This window comes from Lepidochelys olivacea, assembly GCF_965140295.1.
Source record: "Lepidochelys olivacea isolate rLepOli2 genome assembly, chromosome: 14".
Classification (NCBI taxonomy): Eukaryota; Metazoa; Chordata; order Testudines; family Cheloniidae; genus Lepidochelys; species Lepidochelys olivacea.
In genome coordinates, this window is record NC_140424.1 from 42,852,406 (window position 1) to 42,868,878 (window position 16,473).

General features: G+C 45.9%; 1 protein-coding gene across 1 annotated transcript; it reads right to left on the minus strand.

The window, feature by feature from the left end:
* Positions 1-3,653: 3,653 nt before the first annotated feature.
* On the minus strand, positions 3,654-16,242 carry LOC311530759 (killer cell lectin-like receptor subfamily B member 1B allele B; the record flags this gene model as incomplete). Its single annotated transcript, XM_084647635.1, has 6 exons — positions 3,654-3,774; positions 4,594-4,703; positions 5,035-5,189; positions 8,183-8,296; positions 8,670-8,768; positions 16,098-16,242. The coding sequence occupies 6 exons, from the start codon at positions 16,240-16,242 to the stop codon at positions 3,654-3,656; spliced, it is 744 nt and encodes a 247-aa protein (XP_084503761.1).
* Between the last annotated feature and the right edge of the window lie 231 nt (positions 16,243-16,473).

A 16,473-nucleotide genomic window follows, 5' to 3' on the forward strand; every position in this document is an offset into this window, starting at 1 on the left:
TGTTGCTGATTCTCCCTGATCTTCTGTAGCTCCAAGTGCTGCCCTGCCCTCCTAGCTGGCCAAACGTGGACAAGATCTACTAGTTCTAAATCCTGAAGTACATGGTGACAGAAATAATCAGTTTAATTCACTAACTGCAGCTACTACTGCCTTTGTTTAATAAATCGGCTTTAAATGCAAACAATGTTTTGATAAACTTTTTAAAAATGCATCCAACACATGTAAGTTAGTTTTATTAAATACAACATTAAAATGCTGGGTTTTGTGCACTTTAAATCGAATTTCCATCCAAATAGCGCTTGACATAAATCACAAGTAAAAGATTCATCTAGTTATAAAAAAAAAATGTAAAAATTAATCTGAATAAATGTACAGTAAGCTCTGTAATTGCTCAGATAAATGTGTATAGGTATGGTGTAGCCCCCTGGTTAGCAAAAAGAAGCACCCAATTTAGTGTACAGACTATATTTAAAGACATGCTCATTTGAACTAATGGTTATCAACCAACGAATTAACCTTTCTTTAGCAAAATAAAAAAGTACAAATGCAAAACAATTAAAATTGATTATTTAAATCAAGGGTCCCTGATTGCTGATTTGAATCATGATTACAATAGTTAATTTAAAATCAAAGTGATTTAAATCAATCCACCATGGGTATGATAGAGGCAAGAGTCTGTCGCACAGTTCTTAAGGCCTGAGAGGGGATGTGGGGGTGGTAATCCAGTGTTAAGGGTGCCAAACCAAGAGGGGCTGAGGTGGAATGAGTCTAGCAAACCCTGCTCCATGAGATGGCTCTTTAAGGGAAGAGGTTTCAGAGAAGCAGAAGACATGGCTCTCTAAGGGAAGAGGTTTCAGAGAAGCAGAAGACATGGCTCTTTAAGGGAAGAGGTTTCAGAGAAGCAGAAGACTAGCTTAGCTACCTCCTTAACATGATAACACCCAGCTGTTAGGGTAACTGACTGGAAGAGGGTGAGGGGAGACTTGCAAGGGAGTCATGAGTCGAAAGAGGATTCCTGGAATAGGAACTAGCATGGAGCCTGGGGAAGCCTGCTTGAATTGCAGCACAGCCCTGAGGAGGAGGGCTGTGGGGTCCCTTAACCACAGCGAGGGAATTGAGTCAGGCACCAGGGCCCAGGTAAAGCCAGTCCCACTTCCAGTCAAGATTCCCTCCTTTCTCTACCCCTCTCCCTGAGCCTTCCTTGACTCTCCATGCCACTAAGGTCTCTCCCTACCCTTCTTCCTCCCCCATCGCCCCCTGTGATGAAAGTGGGAATTTATTTTTATGAACAATACATGCAAGGGGTTAAAATGCTTCCCCTGGGCCAGAGAAAGCGGGTGGTGTTTGGGACAGGTAGCCCACTAAGGCTGTCTAGCTTCCAGTCCACATGGCTGAATGGGAGACCCTACAGAACAAGTAAACCTCAATGCCTGGGCATGACACCTACCGAAGGGGAAGCTGAGGCAGCTGACCCTGGCTGTGGCTGGAGAGCAAAGGGGTGAGGTTGCTGCTGGAGTCAGAGCAGGACAAGGAGAGAACAAAGATGGAACCCAGGGAAGCAGGGCATGGTGAACCCATGGGAACCTTCCCCATTGGCTCTCTGGCCTACGACTACCTCTTTGATGCTAGCCTACAGCCTTTCAGCTTCTGTATGGCAGGTGACTGATGAATTGGTACCTTATGTTGAAAAGGCTGCCTGGGGTTGCTGCAGATAATTACTGAGAGCACTGCACCCTGAAGAGGAAAGTCTGAACAGACCCTACCTCAGTTCAGCTTGCCAAATGGGTTGCTCTGGCCCCTGTCTCAGGGTCGTTGAGGCTACAGGCCGGCTGTTGCAGAACAGTGGGGATCCTTGGGGTCCAGGACACTGAAGTAGTTACTAGCAGGAGACTGATGGAAGATTCGGGCATAGCACAGACCCTGTGAGTCAGTGACATAGCCCTGCCCTGCCCCCACCACCAGAAAAGCTGAAAAACTGGGGCTGACTGAGCAGTTTATGGACAGAGAGTGACTCTTAGTGGCTAGCAAGTGCAGTCGCTGAATCCTGTGGATTCCCAGAGCAGTGTCTGCAAAGATTTTAGGATCAGATTTTTCCAAGGGGAGGTCTCATAGCACAATCATAAATGTACATTCAAGGATATTTGGGGTGAGGGGGGAGGGAATGCCAGACAAAGTGGGCATTTTCTGTAATATTTTTGATATGTGTGCCTCAGTTTCTGTATACATTACTACCCAGGGGGTGCAAAGGGTTAAACCTGCTCTTGGAGGAAGATTAAGAGACAGGAGGTGTTTGTGTCACACAGCTGTCCGGGGAGGTATGAAGGGGTCATTAAAGGACTGGTAGAAACCAACCCAGATCAGTGGAGAATCTGGAAAGGCAATGGGAACCCCAGTGGCCATGATGTTCAAACAAAGGAGATGTCCCCTGCCACCTCTTGGAAGAGAAGCGGAGAGCAAAGAGTGATGACTCGGAGAAGGGCTGGACTCTGAAGAGACAGAAGTTTGCACTTGGGACCCATAAGAAGATGGAGAAAAGATGGATCCCATATCAGCTCGGCTGGCTGATTGCACTGGCTTGGCCACTGGGGACCAGGCCTTAACCTTTGCCTCTCATTGCTGCCCTAAGGGCTTTCAGATTCTGTAGGCAGGTGACTAATACTTTGTTACCTTGTATTGAAAAGGCTGCCCAGTGTGTGCTGCAGGGGTACAGTGTACACAAGCCTCCTGTAGGAGTCTGGATTCACTGCAGGGAGCCGCAGAGAGAGACAGGGATCGTTGGTGCCGAAGGCCCAGTTTTGGAGTCTTGGAGGCCATGGGCCAGGACCAGCCCACTAAAGGGGACACGTCCAAGGGCCTGGTTACAGGCTGGGCATAGATCAGACCCTGTGGATCTGTGACAAGAACTATTGTGCGCTCAGATTTGGGTGCATAAATGGTAAGCAACTACCAGACGTGGGAATACAAACCGGTGCTTCTTCACCTAAATCTCCCACAGAATTAGAGGCTATGGCTGAAAGTGGGGCCAGGTGGAAGAATGTTCAAAACTCTGCCTTTGAGAGGTGACCAAATGGCACGTAGGTCTCCAAAAGTGACATTGGGGCTTTACAACTTTTAATCTTCAAACTGTTCCTGAGAGCCAAGAGTGCCTGTTCACACACGATGCGCAGGAGGCAGCCAGCTCCTCAAGAATCAGACCCAGTTCCTGAGAAACAAGTGAATGGATCTGACAGAACAAGAAGCACAGTGAATGGATCTGACATAACAAGGAGCAATGGTCTCAAGTTGCAGTGGGGGAGCTCTAGGTTGGATATTAGGAAACACTATTTCACTAGGAGGGTGGTGAAGCACTGGAATGCGTTACCTAGAGAGGTGATAGAATCTCCATCCTTAGAGGTTTTTAAGGTCAGGCTTGACAAAGCCCTGGCTGGGATGATTTAGTTGAGGATTGGTCCTGCTTTGAGCAGGGGGTTGGACTAGATGACCTCCTGAGGTCTCTTCCAACCCCGTATCTTCTATGATTCTATGATACCTTGGAAAATGGGTTTGTCTGAGACTTTAGAATTCTTTAATTAGCAAATCTGTTTTTCTCTTAGGAAAGAAACAAGGGTACTTGCTATTTTAGTTAGGTAAGTGCAGCTTATTGGTGTGACTGCTTATTTCAGGGCAACTTTCTCACAAATCCATTTAGCTACAGCCGTGCAGGTTTCCGAAATAGCACGGTTCCCTTTGATCATCACACAGCTCTCCCTTTCAGCAGCTCCTCTTAGCTGGAACCTGGGGAACAAAGAGCAGGAGTCACTGGGTGTTTAGCTTTACTGAGCAAGATCTTTAGCAGCTATCCCTCATTCGGAGGGGTGGTCTGTCTCCATACTAACTTCCTTCATCCATACTTTTCTACAGAGCCCTAGTTAGTAATATGCCTCACAGAGTGGGAAAGGAGCTGGGCAGGCTCATTTCAGTGCTGGAAAACATCGCAAAATCCACTGCGATGATTGACCAATACTGCCCGTGGGTGTATTCAAACCCCACTGCTGGGGAGCTAAGCCGAGGAGCCCAGCAGCACCTGTGTGGTCCTATTTTGTACCACTGTGCCATGTGCACTGAGTGGTGTCTGAAGTGGGTGGAGCTTAGTTGGTGGGCGGGGCTTGGGAAAGTATCACCTCTTCCCCCACCCCCATTGCAACCCTGGTGGAGGTGAACTGTACTGCTCAGCAGGAGACGGGACCCTGACCCTGCATTAACGAGCGCATTGCTGGACAAGGGCCACCTTACTCAGGTAGAACAGCACAGCTGAGAGCTAACATAGGCGTGAACTCTTCAGCAAGTGCCTCTTCAGCAAGAGTCTTCCCAGACATGCCCATTCTCCAAACAGACCCTGACCCCCCTTTATCTTGTGGCTTTGCAAGCACATAGGGGGCTTGAGACTGACCATCCCTCCATGGGGAGGACTCTGTCTGGTGCTTAACTTTACTTGTGCTCACAGACAGCCTCTGCTCCTGCTAGCACTAGAGGGCACTAAACTTGTGTTCCCACTTGTGCACCATGCAAGACACACTCAGTTTCAAAGCCAAAGTAGGAACCATGAACACTCACAGTGTTTCATCGAACATGGAGCCGTCCAACCAGGTCCATTTCCTCTCTGGGGATGTAACACTGAGTCCAAGCCAAACCAGGTTCAATTGTGGAATACTCAGTATATACGCCTGTAAGTGACAGGACGGAGGAGTCTGGGTGAATATAACCTGCTAGAATTCTCTGGCTTCTTTGCTCTCTCAGCAAATGAAGGAAGAGAACCTGCTACACAACTGTGCAATAGATATAAACCCAATTTCTGATGTTTCCCTTTCCTGGTCTCACACCCTCCTTCCCCTCCACATAACAGTGATATTTTAACGTGCTCTGTAAAAGATTTTTCTTAAGCCAAAAGTCATACAGCTGGGGCATTGTTGTTTTGCTGCAAGCTCATTGTATTACATTATAACTAGTGACACTCATCTCTCAAGGGGCAGGTTAAGCCATTTTTATTTACTGTACCATCTCCTCCTTGTCTTGGATCACGAGCATTTGAGAGCTCTTCGCTGAGCAGTCCACACGACTCTCATTCCATGTTTTACTTTCTTTAGAGACCCAATAGCACTTGTTCTTGTGCTGCAGCCAGTCAGCGAGGCACAGTTTGCACTCACAGCCCTCTAGAAACAGACATGGAAAAGGCAACATTAAATGGGCCGGAAGGTTCTGAACAGTGCTGAGCTTCCCTATGTTCACAAGGGGCTTTCAAACTATAAACATTCTCAGCCAAGACATTTCTCTTTATTCATTGTTTGTTTGAGGAAAGGCCCATTATTCAAATAGCAGATGGAGGTGCGGGTCAGGAGAGAGGTGCTCTGGCAGAGCTGTAATGTGAATATGAATTCATAAGATTGGGCACACAATTCACATTTTACGGGCTCAGTATCACACAATGCATTTCCCCCCAAGTAGCACCGAACCTCTGAAATGAAAGACACAACAAAACTGTCTCCTTCCCTGCTGAGCCACTTCTGAAGCACTTTAGAAGTAGAAGGAGGGAGGCAAGGGATTCTCAGAGGAAGTTCTGGCTTCCCCAAGTACTCCCAAAGAAATGAGGGCTCTGTTCAGATCAAACACACACACACACACAAAACCACCTTACAAGAACAGTATTACAGTTGCAAAGTCAAGCACTCAAAAGTTAGGAAGTGTCAGAATTGAGGTTGCCTGTGCAATCTTTATTGGACCCCCTGGTGCATATGCATTATGATCCAGTCCGTAATTACATGATCACCTACCAGTTTTCTCCACCAGACCCCTGCTTCATTCTGGGCACATGACAGACAGTGCTGCTGACTTACCGAGCAGCTGTTCAATATTTTATTTTCTTCTCATTCAATGTGTAGCCCCAGTAATACTGCACACTATTCAAAGCCGGCTCTGAAGACAGAACTATTAATTTCCTCATGGGCTTTCCTCTGGCACTCCTTTCTATAGTAGCTGAGTGCTTCACAAAACAGTAATGAATTTTCACAGCACCCCTGTGAGATCAAGGGATTGCAATATTTCCATTTTACAGATGGGGAACTTTGGCACAGAGAGTTTGAGGTCAAAAGTATCCACTAACACCGGGTATCCAACTTGAGACACCTAGACTCAGCTCCTCACAAGGTATTTAGGCAGGAATTAGGCACCTAAATGCCTTGACTTTTCAAAGTTCTTAGCGTTCTATAGTACTTCATAAGTTCAGTGCCCAGCTTCCATTGATTTCAGTTACAGTTGCTCAACACTTCTACAAATCAGATCCCAGGGTCTCAGTTCAGGCACCCAATGAATGAGGAACACAGTTAGTGATCACTTGTGAAAGGATTGGTTTAAATAACTCTCCCCCACCACCAGCCCCAATGTACTCTCTCCCCCGCCTTCTGGCTCTTGTCCCTTCTGCATGCAACTTAGGCAACTTCCTCCTCCATGCTGCTAGGGCTCAGTGGGGCACAGAAATCACAGGAGAGACAGGATCCCCATGCTCAGTGCCCCTGTCAGGACCCAAAACTTTGCCCGCAGCAGCTCAGGGCTGCAATTGCATGGAAAGTCCTACTAGTCAGCCCTCTGTAGCTCTGGGCTGGAGCACGCTCACTGCTGATAGAATCATGAATTTTCAAAGGTTTAAAACTTGGCCAAATTTGGGCAGATATTCACAGGTGCAGCTAAAGCCAGACAGATCCCTGATTCGTAAGCCACCCCCTTGCCAAATGTCAAGTCCCTATTCCAAAGCATGGGGACAGCACTAAGGCTTCTGAAAGACAAAGTCTCCAGAATTTTTTTAACATGAGGAAAACAATATATTTTCACTAGCCTGGTCCTCATGAACAGCTGGACAGTTTTGGCTGAAATGTAAAAAAAATAAATAAAAATCAGGCTGAGGCAGACCCCTGGCATGGAAAGGTTCAGCGTGAACATTTAATCTTCAGCAAAAATAAAAGCAACTGAAAACAGGCTCTCCTAGTGGGAAGTATTAAGTTACATTTGCATATATGTTAAAATAATGTTATTTGGGCTGCAAAGGTGAACAGCTGAAAGCTAGGAAGTGTAAGAAATAAGATTGCCCAGACAACCTTTAATCGGCCCCTCTGTAAAACATTGATACGGTCTTTAATGACATGATCACATTCTGTTTTTTCCATGAGACCCTGCCTCATTCAGTGCATAGGATGGACAGTGGATGAGTCAGATGGCTTTAAGAAGAGGAAAGATGCTCTCGTGTTGAAAGCACTGGACCGGACTCTGCCACAGATTTCCTATGTGATGTTCAGCAAGAGTCTAATACAAAAGGGCAGAGTTAAGGTTTTATAGACAACTATAAATCTGTCATTCCCTAACTTCTGAATTCTTGACTTTGCAGCCAAAACATTCTTTTAATGTAGTTTTTTTATATAATAGAATTGTTATTACACTATAAAATGTGTCTGTTTCATACACATTGAAAGTAGTTTGAATGACCACTAGATGTCACTCCTACTACTTTGCACAAACAGCTGAAAACAGATGCACTTTATGCATCCGATGAAGTGAGCTGTAGCTCATGAAAGCTTATGCTCAAATAAATTGGTTAGTCTCTAAGGTGCCACAAGTACTCCTTTTCTTTTTGCGAATACAGACTAGCACGGCTGCTACTCTGAAACCTATTTATTAGAGCTGCTTGAAAAGTGAGACTTTCCCAGACAGAAATTTTCAGAGGGTTTTCCCCTTTTTTATTTTCTACCTTTTTTTCTCACTGGAGAAAAGATGGGGTAAGATAAAATATACAGGAAAGAGGGGAAAAGGTCATGATTTTGAAACAAAATATTTAGTTTTTCTCTGAAAATTTCCCCTTTGGAAAAATTTCAGAAAATTTAAAAATAAATTTTGCCATGAACATTTTTTTTGACAAAACCCTCTTTTCTGATTAAAAATTAGAAAATGTTTCAGCCAGTTGTAGTATTTATCTTGCAGCCATCAAACAGAACAAATGACCAGAAAAATAAAGATGGGAAGATGAAGGTATGGCACGTCTCAGCTATGTATAAGTTATTGTAACACAGTAGCTGAATTTTCAATCAGCGAGTTTGGAGTGAGAGTTCTTCCAGGTGGGCACAAGGTTGCAAAGAGCACAAAGAATAGCAGATACAGTTACCTGTTAAGTTGTTGTCTGGCTTTGGATACAAACTTTGTTTCGAGCAGGACTGGGAATCCTTCAGGCTGGAATTACATTCAGTTCCATTTGTTGTTCTCTGTCCTCTGGTCTGTCCTTCACAAGGACATGCAACAAAAGAGAGAAGGTTAAAAAGTATCAAGTCACCAAATACCATGGGATATCTATCAAGTTAGGATGGGGACAGAGAAGTAGCGTGAGATGGAATCTCACTCATTATCCACCGTAAGGTGCAAAAATGTGGATTGAACATCTTACACATCTGTTACAGCCAAATAATGTATGTTTCATGTATCAAGCTCTCAACTCTACTTTCTTTATATAACATGCTTGATGTCTATGGCAATGATGAAATGCCCGGTAATTTATTCAGAAATGTTTTGGAAGCCAAAATATAGAATCTAAATGGAATTGCGGAGGAAGAGGAGAAATCACTGAGCCAAAGAATCTGTGGCACTGAGATACTCACCCCAAACACCAAACACAATCACAGCTACCGCCAGGATGATGTTCCCGGCCCATCCGAGCCAGAGAGCAATCCTATGCCAGTGCGGGCACAGAGCGCTATCTGCAAGAACCAAAACCTTGGGTAAAGATTTAAAAGAAAACATGGAAAATTGCTCTCCTTTGGAGGCTGCGCAACTTACTTCATATGCAGATAAGGATAAAGTTCAGGCTCATGGAATATGAGGAGGGAAATGATCATGCACGGAGTTTAAAACTCTGAGGCCACATCACCCTCACAAGGGCAACATTAATTGTCTAACTAGATGGAAGTAGCGGGAAGCTGAAGAAAATACCAAAGAGAAAAAGATTAAATTTGCTTTCAGGATAGACTAAGGCTGTGTCTACACTAGCAACTGAATGACAAAACTTGTCTTTCAGGAGGTATTGAAAAAACCCAAAGCACCAGGTGTGAACAGTGCTTTGTCGGCAGGAGCGCTTTCCTGCTGACAAAGCTAATGCTTGTTTGAGGTGGAAGTTTTTTGTCGGCAGGAGAGCTGACAAACAGTGGCTACGCTGCGTGCCTTTTAGCGGCACAGCTGTAGCAACACAGCTGTGTCGCTAAAAGCTGTGTAGAGTAGACCTAGCCTGAGAGAGATGTCTGTGTGTGTATCACCTAGCTGTCTGAGCTGACCGAATGGGTCATTAACAGGACTGGCCAAGGCTGACCCATATCAGTGGAAATTCTGAGAAGACAGTGAAAAGCCCAGTCACCAGGGCACTGACGCCTAGCAACCCATGATCCAGAGTGGGGAGGATTTGCCCACCTCTCAGCAGAGAAGCAGAGCAGAAACCCCAGCTTCAGGACAAAGGACTGGGAGAGGTGAGGGTAATAAGTGTGGGGTCTGGAAAAAGCTTGGGGTCTCTCTCACCTGGGAACTGACTAAGGAAGAAAGTCAAAGAGAGAGAAAAAGTCTGAAAATGGAGTTCATTAATGCTTGCTTGGTGAATTGTGGCCAGACAAGAATGGCCTGTGTTTTAACCTTTATGTCTCTCTGCTAACCTAAGGACTTCCCGTGCTGTGTTCCAGGTGACTAATAAATCCTACTCTGTGCTGAAGACACTTTTTGAGGTGTCACTGGGGTGAAAGTAACTTAAATTTCTCACAAAAAGAACGAGGAGTACTTGTGGCACCTTAGAGACTAACACATTTATTTGGGCATAAGCTTTGTTAAAATAAAATAAAATTTGTTAGTCTCTAAAGTGCCACAAGGACTCCTCGTTCTTTTTGCTGATACAGACTAACATGGCTACCACTCTTAAATTTCTTACAGGTACCGTTGTATTGCAACCCCCCCTTGGGGGGCTCAGGGCAGAGGGTTGGGGGGTTGCAATACGACAGTACCTGTAAGAAATGTAGGTGTGGGATGGAGTGCGGGGGGCTCAGGGCAGGGGGTTTGGAGGTGTGTGGGGGGGGGCTCAGGGCAGGGGGTTGGGGGATGTGGGAGCTCAGGGCAGGGGGTGCAGGAGTCAGTGCAGGGGGTTGGGATGTGGGGGGGGGACTCAGGGCAGGGGGTGGGGGTGCAGGAGTCAGTGCAGGGGGTTGGAGTGTGTGTTGGTGTGGGGGAGTTCAGGGCAGGGGGTTGGAGGGTGTGGGGGGCTCAGGGCAGAGGACTGGGGAGCTGGGGGGAGCTCAGGGCTGGGAGTGCAGCCACCGAGCTGCCCAGCTGCCTGATTCCTGGGGCTGGCCGGGGCGACAGGGACCACGGCGCTGCTTGGCTGGCAGATCCCCAGGGCACGGTGACTGTGCTGCCTGGCCGCCTGAGCACTGGGGCTGGAGCCTGGGGGCGCTGTGGACACGCCGCCCAGGGGCTGTGGGTGCTGGCTCGGGCCCACCAGGACAGGGGCCTCGTCCCCCGGCCATCGGCGCTGGGGCCAGGGGCCACTGGGAGGGGTGGAGCCCCATCCCCAGCTGGCCACTCTCTTACCAGTGTGCCACACCAGGGCGCACTGGCCTACTTGCATCTCTGGGTGTCACTGTAAATACTGGCTGGGGTCCAGTAATGGCTGTAGGCTGTGTGAGTCTCTGCCAGGAGTCTAGCTCAGTTGGGCTCACTGAGCAGAGCTCACAGTGTGGAACAGGAGTGCTGGAGCCCAGGAGCTCAGTCTAGGAGGAGGTGAGGCCATTTGGCCTACCCTGAAGGATGCGTGAGACCCACTGGGGATCTGGCACATTGATGGGGTTCCTCCAAGAGACTGTTCAAAAGCTGGAGCACAGCGCCAATCCTGTAGAACTGTGACAGTGACTCCAGGGAAATCAATGTCAGCAGAGAGTTTGCTCCATAGTGTTGGTAAAGGGGAGATATTTCACCATATGACGGCATAGCAAAAACAGGCTGCAAGCGGCTTCCTCTGACTTGGCTTTTTCCATCCATCCATCCATGCAAGTAAACGTATCCCTCAATGTCTGCTGTGTGCCAGCCCCATCAGCAGACACTTGGTAAATACCCCTGGGGCTGTTGACAAGGTGATGGGAAGAACTGTGAATTGGAAGTACCTGACTCCCATGCAGAATCTCAGGTATTTGCAATGGTTCTTCCCGATAGCCAGGTGGAAGTATCCATCTTTCACGTCGAGAGGGAAGTACGAGCCTCCTGAAGAGTGAGGGAAGGATCCGAAGCCTGACATATTTGTTCAGGTCTTCGAGGCCCAGAATAGGTTATAGACCTTCCTTCTTGGGGATGAGGAAGTAGTGGGCGTAGAGTACCTTCCCTCGGTTACACAGAGGAACTTCTATAGCTACTCTCAAGAGGAGTGAGTCCCCTTCTTCCAGGAAGACTTTCTTGTGAGAGGGGTGTCCCCCTGAGGAGGGAAGGAGGCAGGAGAGTGGGGACAGGACCTGGTGCAGAACTGGATGGAATGGTCTCTGTCACAGGGTGGCTGGCTCCTGTCACTTGAAGCAGGTCCAGTGTCCTGTGCCATAGCAGGTGCTCCCAGCTGGGCCAGTCAAGAGGGCAGGGAACTGCACCTGGGGAATAAAGGGCTAGGGGAAGTTCCAGTGAGTGAGGACCAGCTGTGAGAAGGAAGCTGACTGAGAGAAATTTAGGAAGCCGCAGGAAGCAGGACTGCCAGAGTCCACCGGGAGAGGAGGCAGCAAGAGTCTAACATCTAAAGGGTGATCTGAGGAACTGATTGTTTAAGTTTGACAATAAACCTACTTAAAGACAACTGTGGGTGTGGCAGTGAATCCTTGGCAAGCGGGGCAGAAGCCCTGCCTTGTGACAGTCTCCAAAGCCCAGCAATCAGAAGTTACTGTGCATCGGTTGCTGTAGAAGAATAGACAAAGACTGAAGGGAGGGGACAGAGAATGTCAGAGGGGAAGGTGCCAGAAACTTATGTGGCTCCCGAGTGTCCCACTAAACTGGCAGCTTGTAGGCAGAGGAGGAGGACTGTGACGAAGAACGCTGGAAGTGTTTGTTCTTGTGCTTTTGAGGTCTCTCCCCATGGCCACGGTAGAGAGAGGTTGGAACCTCTTCATGTGACATAAAGTGAGGAGCAGGCCTGAGAAGTTGCTGAGCCCACCCTTTGAAAACCTGTCAAGGTTCAGATCATTCCCAAGCTGGGTAGGGCATATGCTTCTAGCTGTGGCCCTGATAGATCTGATCTTCTTCAGATCTTCTCACTGAAGAGGACCTTGCCTTTAAAAGGCAGATCTTCTATCCTCCACTGGGCTGCTGTAATCAGGCCTGGGGGGTGGAGACAGGAATATCTACACAGGCCTATCACAATATCCAAGGCTGTGTTAAGAGGATGTTTACCCATTGTACAGCCCCTCCATTAGCAATGCCCTAGCTGCCTGCTTCTGTTCCTTTGGAAGAGACTCCAAGAGGGGGTTCAGGGTATCCCAGAGAGCACAGCTCTACCTGGCCATTACTCCTTGGTAACTCAAGACTCACAGTCCTAGAGAGCATGAGGGAAATATCCTGTAGAAAAAGGGGACAAATCTTTTCCTTTCCCTGTTTGTGAGAGCAGAAGGCTAGGCACTGGGTCTGTCCTAGGCCACTGACACCATCACAGAGTTGGGGGTAAGGTGTTGCTGAAGGAACTGACACCTTTCTGATGGGACAGGATACACCCCATCTGTTCTCTTAGAGACCAGGGGAAAAGGCACAACAGTCAACCAAATGTCCTTTGTAGGATTTGTCAGCCCGACTGGTGGGAATAACCTTGTCTTTCACCTGGACCTGCAGAATACCGAACAGCTCCACTGCAGAGGTACCTGCCTTGAGCTCCAGTGTATTGGCCCTCTTCCCGAGATGCTCTTGAAACTGTCTAGTCATCAGGAGGTGACACTACAGAAAGATTATGTTCTCATGCAGGACAATGGCATAGTAGTGTCCCCAAATGGGGATTCTTCCATGTCCTGGAAGCATCACTGTCCCATATGTCATCGTCTTAGACACCAGTGTGGAGGGACAGTAGGCTAGGCCGGTGCCGGCTCAGCCAATGCCAGTGCTGATGGAGGAGGCAGCAGAATTGGAGCAGGCAGTGGCTGATGGAGTTCCCTTGAACAGTAAATCCCTTGAATGGGAAACTAGTCTCCTAGTCACTTGCTATGTTGACATTTGCACATAGTTTTCAAATTTTGGGGAAGAAAGTGATGGTTGGTTGGATGGTGCAAAAAGACTGTGAGAGAAGGATTTAGAAAATCGTCAGTAGACCATGGCAGAGGGAACACACTCACTCCCTGAACTGTCCACTTCTTGACATTCTAATGTTTGGTGCTTTTAAAATGGCTCTGATATTTTCCTACTGTAACAAAATTAGAAAAGCCACCGTGAAGTACAACCCTAGAAATCGCTTTACATTTTCAAGGCTGTCTTCAAAGAGGAAAAGGGCTAGAGACTTAGAAACATCATTTAAAATAAAAAGAGTAACAGTTTCTAGGCTCCACCAAGTCTGTAATCATGACAGAAGACTTCAGTGCTTTCAATGTCAAAGAACTTAACTTCGAGTAACTTTAAAAACTGTAGCCCATTATTCATAAAAGTCCATTTTACATGAGTTCTCACTGAGATTTAATAAATAAAACTTATGTCCTTAATAGAACAAGATGTTCTGGAGACATACATGGACAAAAAATGGTGTATTTTTTTTAAAGTCAAAAGTTGCTTTTCTGTCTTTTAATTAAAAATAATTAAATGATTTGTTAAATTGACTTCAAATTTTTCTTTTTTTTTCTGGCCTCAGATTAACAAATTTTGGGATAAAATGGGGGGAGGAGGGTTAGAGATGGTGTTAAAAAATTAGACTTGTCCTAGAAACACTTTGACAAGTGCAACTACTGTGGTTCCACAATTTAAGCTCTAGCTTCCAAGGGAAGTAAAGGACATGTGTAGGGACCCACCTCCTGCCACTGTGGCCCATTTCCATTTTCTAGCCCCACAGGGCACCGCATGGGGCTGGAGCTCCCCCTACTCCCTGGGGGCAGAAAGTGGGTCAGGGTTTTCCCCAACAGCATCCTGGACCCAGCCCATAACCCCGGGGCCTGGGTGCATCACTTGGACAGGGGTTCCAACTCCTGGAGGCTTGGAGAGAGAGAGAGCTGGCATGGACTGGGCTCCCCCAAGAGACATCCCACAAACCAACACCTGAACCCAGTGGTCTATTTCCTCCCTCTGCGATAAGTGTTTTGCTGCAGCCAGCTAATTAAAGTAGTCCTGTTGTTCAAGCAGTAGCAGTTTGTGCTGAAGTTTCAGGGATCTAACTTTGCTGAAAATACACGATGGGGGTTGCTACAGTGGCACATAACAGAATCTGGTTTTACCCCTGTCCTTTAAAAACTTTAGTAAATTACATAAAAAGAAAACTCTCAATAGAATGTTATTTAGATTGCAAAGTCAAGCACTCAAAAGTTAAGAAATGCCAGATTTACAGTTGCCCCCGCACACTTATCTCTGCTCCCGTGTGCATGTGCATGATGACAATGTATGTCCATGTAATTAAAGACCACTTTTTTCCCAAAGGATCCCTCCTCATTGCATACACAAAATGGTTGCACAGTGGGGCAGAATTAAGGTTGTACAAGCAACTGTATGTCCGGCATTTCCTAACTCTTGAATGCTTCACTGTGCAAACTAAATAATGGTTTAACTTTTTATATGTAATCCTGCATATGCTGTACTGTACGCAGACTGAGTGATACAATATCTGGACCGTTAGTATTTAATTTGCTTGTCAACTGAAATATCAGCTTTATATATTTTGATTCTAAGATTAACAGCAGAATAGTCATCTAAAATGTCCTCTCATTAGTAGCCTGACTCTATTTATAGAAAATATGCTCTGAAAATAGCTAATATATTTACTCTTTTACCACAGTTCTGCAAAATATTATTAGGATTTTTTATTTCCAGATACCAATCTTTGCAGGAGAGTCTCGTAAAAAAAATACCAGGATTTATATATTTACATTTTACATCCTTTTAAGTTTAATTTACAGTCCCTTGTATATTCATTATTCCTGGAACACTGAAAGCTATTATTTTTCCTCTTCTCTTTATGACTGTGATCATCTTTGTTGGTATCCCCTGAGTTAAGAGTTGTCCAAGCTTTAATTGCTCTGAAGTGTGATGACTTGACTCCTCACAAATCTTCCCTATCCAGGTCTATTCAGAATCCAGTACAACCCTTCGCTGTGTCCCCCACAGTTTTCATCCTTTATTGACCAAGTTGCCCTTCATTTCTTTCTCTTCTCCTCCCCTATTTCCTAACATGGGATACTAGACTTCAGTCTCCCTACTTGCCTCTTCATGAATCTTAGCAGATCCTTTTCTCCACACTTCCCTCACCATGTGGAATCACCTCCATGACCCTTTGCACTGACTTCTCAGTAATTTTCCAAATCCAATCTCTTCTCGCTGATCTGTCTCCAACAAGAAATGAAAGACAATTATACGAGTCTCCCAGACTCCTTGTGTTCAGTCTTCCCAAGACTTGATCAGTGCATTGCTCTTTACCTCTGACTTACCCCACTATACTATGTACTGCATCTTCAATACAGCATGAGTATCCACCCCCAAGTGTTTATGAAGTAAGTAGAAAAATGCCATAAAATAAAGCTGTATTGTTCTTCACATGTAATTTGCATCTACAGACTGGCAGTAGCTCTGAAGATTTCTGTGACACTGTGTATTAACATTAAAATAAAATGCACAATATTGCATTAAAGAGATTCAGCTCCTAGTTCTGACAGATGGTAAATTACCTCATATTTGCTGAGTCCTAACACACAAACGGAACATAGAGACTCACACCTGCTCTTTGTTTCTAGAGAAACTTTATATAAATATCTGTGCTACCCGTAAAAACAAAAAAATACATCCAAAAAGTGGAATACAAACCAAAAAAAGAGACCATATTGGTACAAAACTCAGAAGCTAAATACACTTACTGGGATGCTGAGATGGATGCAGTGACTGTGAAGTGGAAAAAGCTCCAGGAATGTTTAAATCTGCATATACTATTTCTCCAGCCATGGCAAGTGCAGAGAAAGATGAGAGGCTACAAGAAGACGGACTGTCTAAGAGTTGCCTCATATTTATGCATGAGCCAAGATGACAGACGTATCCAGTCAGAGGAAGTGTCTATCAGAAGGTTTTGACTTCCTTCTTTCCTAGCAATCTAAGAGATAAAGTGTTTAAAGTACAATTGCATTAGAGCTGGTGCTGGGATTTCACATAAACTGTTGATTTTTCCTACATTAAAAGAAAGCTGCTCCCTGGTGTATTTGGTTCAGAAGCTCTGGGCATTTTAAGAGAAGAAATTCT